Consider the following 3,975-nt stretch of genomic DNA (forward strand, 5'->3'; position numbering starts at 1 on the left):
GCACATAATGCGTTATGTGGAATATTCAACAGAAGGTCTCAGGAAATGTAGACTCATTAAAGTTGTTTCAGATACAGAGTTCTGTATGGATTTTTAAAAATACTTTTGTTTCTAGGCTAATGTGGAACACTTGACTGAAAAAATGAAAACCAGTATCCAGCGTGGTCTAGTGCTGAGGTAAGTAATAGTTGTAATAGATGGCATCAGTGATACTGAGCATTCCCAGCCAGGTAGGCTGCTTGGCCACTTGGAATGACACTCCAAGTCTATATTCCTTGATTGTTCCTTTAACTTGAGATTTTTAGAAAAGCTGTGCTTCAAAAGGCAATTCTGGGACCTGTCTGGAAGTGCAAGTCTAAAACTTCTTTCTATGTAAATATTTGCTCTGTAATCTAATACTTCATCCTGTTTTCAGTCTGTTTTCTCATTGGGTTTGTCTTTTATTCCAGATTCCTTCTTACAAAAGGTAGTGTGTCACACTATGACCTTTACTGTAAAACCCCTAAAAATAATGAGCCTGTTACTTAAAAGTGAGTGTGTGTGATCAGATGAAAATGTCCCAGCCAGGATTACTGCTATCAAGAAAAGGGAAAAGACTTGTCATTCAGTAGCTGCAAAGGCATCCAGTGCTTTAGAGTAAATTTGCTAACTGTCTGGCCTTAATTGTTACAGAAATGAGAATTGCAATGAGAACTACACAACTGATTTCATTTATCAGCTGTATTCTGAAGAAGGAAAAGGAGTGTTTGACTGTCGAAAAAATGTATTGGGCCATATGCAGCAGGTAAATACAAGCCTAGAGTTACAAACAGCACTACACTATTCCACATGTGAAACAGGTCTGACTCAAGATTAAGGAAAAAAATGTGGATTTTTGTTTGTAGGTAACTCAGAAGGACTTTTTATCATCAGGTTTTATTGCAAACCCTTTTTAAAAATCTAGGAAAAATGCATTTGATTCTTTATTAATTTCATTTTTCTTCCTCTTCTGTCTCTATTAATAAATAATTCCTCTTCTTATATTTAATTGTAATACCTTCCTCATAATACAATTATCTGCCTATCCATAATGTGTCTGCCTCTTGAACCCTCTTGAAGAGCAGAGATTTCATGAATCTATGCAGATGGGTGTTTTTGTGGAAGAGACAGAAGTGAGCTACTCCTTTGGCCTGTGTTGTCTGCATGGCTTTATCTCACTGTGCAGCTGGTGGGTGGGCAAAGGGAGGTCTTGATTTGGCTACACTTATCACTGACCTGGAGGAGAATGCACAGTCCCCTCCATTCTTCTAAATAAGAATTAGAACTGATTCTGTGGGAATTCCACAGGTGCTGAACACAAATTTTAGACACCTTAGACTGACTAATGGGGTGGGGCTTTTGGTTTGTTTTTCTAAGTGAGGGAAATGGATATAAGAGGTAGAGCAGGCCGTAAGCAGAGATAACTGCTAAAACAAACACCAATCCTGCTTTGATAAGCTAACCCAGAATTCAATTTTTGCACAGGGTGGAGCACCTTCACCATTTGATAGAAATTTCGGGACAAAAATTTCAGCAAAAGCTATGCAGTGGATCTCCAAAAAACTGAAGGAAACCTACCGGAAAGGTGCAGAAACGTTTGGTGCAGTTTCTTGTTACTGTCTTTGGTTGTCTGTCAGTATGTAAGGCTCCTTCACTTTGCAAATATATGACAATTTGTTAGTCAATATTCTTCTTCCCATCTTGGTGTTTTTTATTATTCAGTAGTGCCTTTCTGTGCTTCTTGCTGTATGAGCATTTCCACTTGAGTGAGGTCAATAATTCAGATAGCTGTTTCATCATCCTCTTAAAATAGCCAGTGTGATGGAAGGTTTACATGCATGCAGGAATTGATGTTTGTATAGTTACATTTGTTCTTTTTTGTTTCATGCTGCCTTCATGGGAGACAGAAGGAGGTAATATTTAGTCTTTGAGAATTATTGTAAAGCACTACTTCCTAAAATCTGATCTAAAACTGGATGCTAAAATTCAAGCATTTTGTTGTTTAACTGCACTGTTATTTCATTGCTAATCATTGAAGTTAAGCTAAAAAGATCTAATCCTATTAAAGCACTAATTTGATGTTATATTAATCTATTAAATAATCAGTAGCTGAAATTAGGCTACTGTAAGTTTTTGTTCAGTTTAATTACAGAAAAGTGGTATTTGCCCTTCTACTTGTAAGAAAGATGCTGAATTACTTCATTTGTTTTAGGAAAAGTATTTGCCAATACCGATGACTCAGTGTGTTTGCTGGGAATGCGGAGACGCAACCTTGTTTTCCAACCTGTGGCTGAGCTGAAGAGTGAAACAGACTTTGTGTACGTATGCCCTGCCTGGTGTAAACACCTCCCCACAGCCTGCCTTGCCCCACTCCAAACAAACACTTCCCAACGCCTTCCTGCTTTTGCCTGAGGCCTGAATTCTCCCAGATCCACTTGGGTTGTTTGCTTCTCTCTTGCTTTTGTGCTTTTACTTCATCCTCCGTACACTTTAAAGTCTCATCGTGAAGTCTGGGACTCTGCTGTCCTGTTAAGTAACCTCCATGTGATTGCTTTTGCCTTAATGCCTAGAATTACTTTACTTCTGTTTCCATTCACTGGGGCAGCATTTTTGTGCCAAATTGGGATTATGTTAAACACTTCCAGTATGACCTGTTCATTTCTTTGGGATCCTGTCCTTGATTCTTCTCATTTGTGTCAGTGTTTTACATCCCCCCATGATGGTCAATGCCTGATGCCATTCCTAAGGAAGGTGTTTGCCTTACCCCATGTATTTCACCTCCCTGTTTCCCCCCAGACACAGGATTCCCAAGGAGCAGTGGTGGCTGAAGCTGCGACCGCTGATGAAGATCCTGGCCAAGTACAAGACCAGCTATGATGTGTCAGACTCAGGCCAGCTGGAACACGTGGCCATGCTCCCAAAGGAAGCTGAGACTGGAGCCATCTAAACACACCACATTTAGATTGTTGTCATAGATGCACATTGTGAGTAACAATGCTTTAGAATCGTTAAAGCTTTGTTTTGTAACATTTAAATTATTGTTCCAGCACTTTATGTGAAACAAGACGTTCAGCTGTCACACAGATTTTGTCCTGTTTGTGTGTTATATTTGAAACAAACCCTTGCATCTAATGGAGAACACCAGTACCCATACTGCCCTTTAACAAGCAAGTGCAACACCGTTCTATGCACTCCGTAAGTTACTCATCTACTGCACTTTGTATCAGAGTACTTACACCCAAAAATAAGTGTAGATGGCTAGTTCTTGTGTTGAGTTACAGGATGTGCTTAATGTTTCTGAAATGAAATAAAATACTGTTGCAAACATCTCATGTGTGTGCACTTGCTTTTAAACAGCTGGGAGAATAATACTTGAAGAATTCTCTATAGACTCCAGTGAAGGAAAAAGAAACTCCCCTTTTCATTCCTCAGCTCTGCAGGAAGTAGTCACACCAGAGCAAGTGGTTTTTCATTGCTGCTTCAGGATCAGACTAGGAGTTGAAATAATTTCCCCTTGTACAGGAAAGATAAAGCTAGTTCTTGGGGTTGGGAGTGGGGAAGAACAGCTTCAGCAAGGTGAGATTCATAAGGGAGGAACCTGGCCCTTGCTTCATGTTTCCCTTTTCTCAGAGCTTCTTTAAGATCAACACCCCCAGTACTGATCAGAAAGGGTAATGAGGCAGAAAAACAGGCAAAAATGTTTTCTCATGCTAGTTTATGTTAACTGCACCTTGACAACAAAGTAAATACTAAATCATGGCATATCAAAATCTGACTGAATGTTGCCCAAACTGTCAAGCTAAAGTGGACTTTATACGAAATAGACTCCCCTGATTGATTAGGGATTTTCCCACTGCACTGCACACTCAGCTTGGTGGAATGTACTGTCACAGACTGCTCAGGGTGGAGGTGGCTTATGCAAAGGCAGCTGGAATTACCACACCACAGAATGAAATC

The 3,975-nt window shown here is 39.8% G+C and overlaps 1 protein-coding gene across 3 annotated transcripts in view; it reads left to right on the plus strand.

Annotated features, from left to right (window-relative positions):
• Positions 1 to 3,345, plus strand: part of PFKP (phosphofructokinase, platelet) — a 43,205-nt gene extending 39,860 nt beyond the window's left edge. For all 3 annotated transcript variants that reach the window (XM_059487773.1, XM_059487753.1, XM_059487763.1), the window contains 5 exons: positions 116 to 177; positions 673 to 784; positions 1,504 to 1,603; positions 2,231 to 2,336; positions 2,815 to 3,345. In XM_059487773.1, the coding sequence (XP_059343756.1) occupies positions 116 to 177; positions 673 to 784; positions 1,504 to 1,603; positions 2,231 to 2,336; positions 2,815 to 2,965 (531 nt within the window). In that variant the 3' untranslated portion in view covers positions 2,966 to 3,345. The remainder of the gene's footprint in view (positions 1 to 115; positions 178 to 672; positions 785 to 1,503; positions 1,604 to 2,230; positions 2,337 to 2,814) is intronic.
• The last annotated feature ends 630 nt before the right edge of the window (positions 3,346 to 3,975 follow it).

The sequence above is a fragment of the Ammospiza nelsoni genome, chromosome 1 (assembly GCF_027579445.1).
Source record: "Ammospiza nelsoni isolate bAmmNel1 chromosome 1, bAmmNel1.pri, whole genome shotgun sequence".
Lineage (NCBI taxonomy): Eukaryota > Metazoa > Chordata > Aves > Passeriformes > Passerellidae > Ammospiza > Ammospiza nelsoni.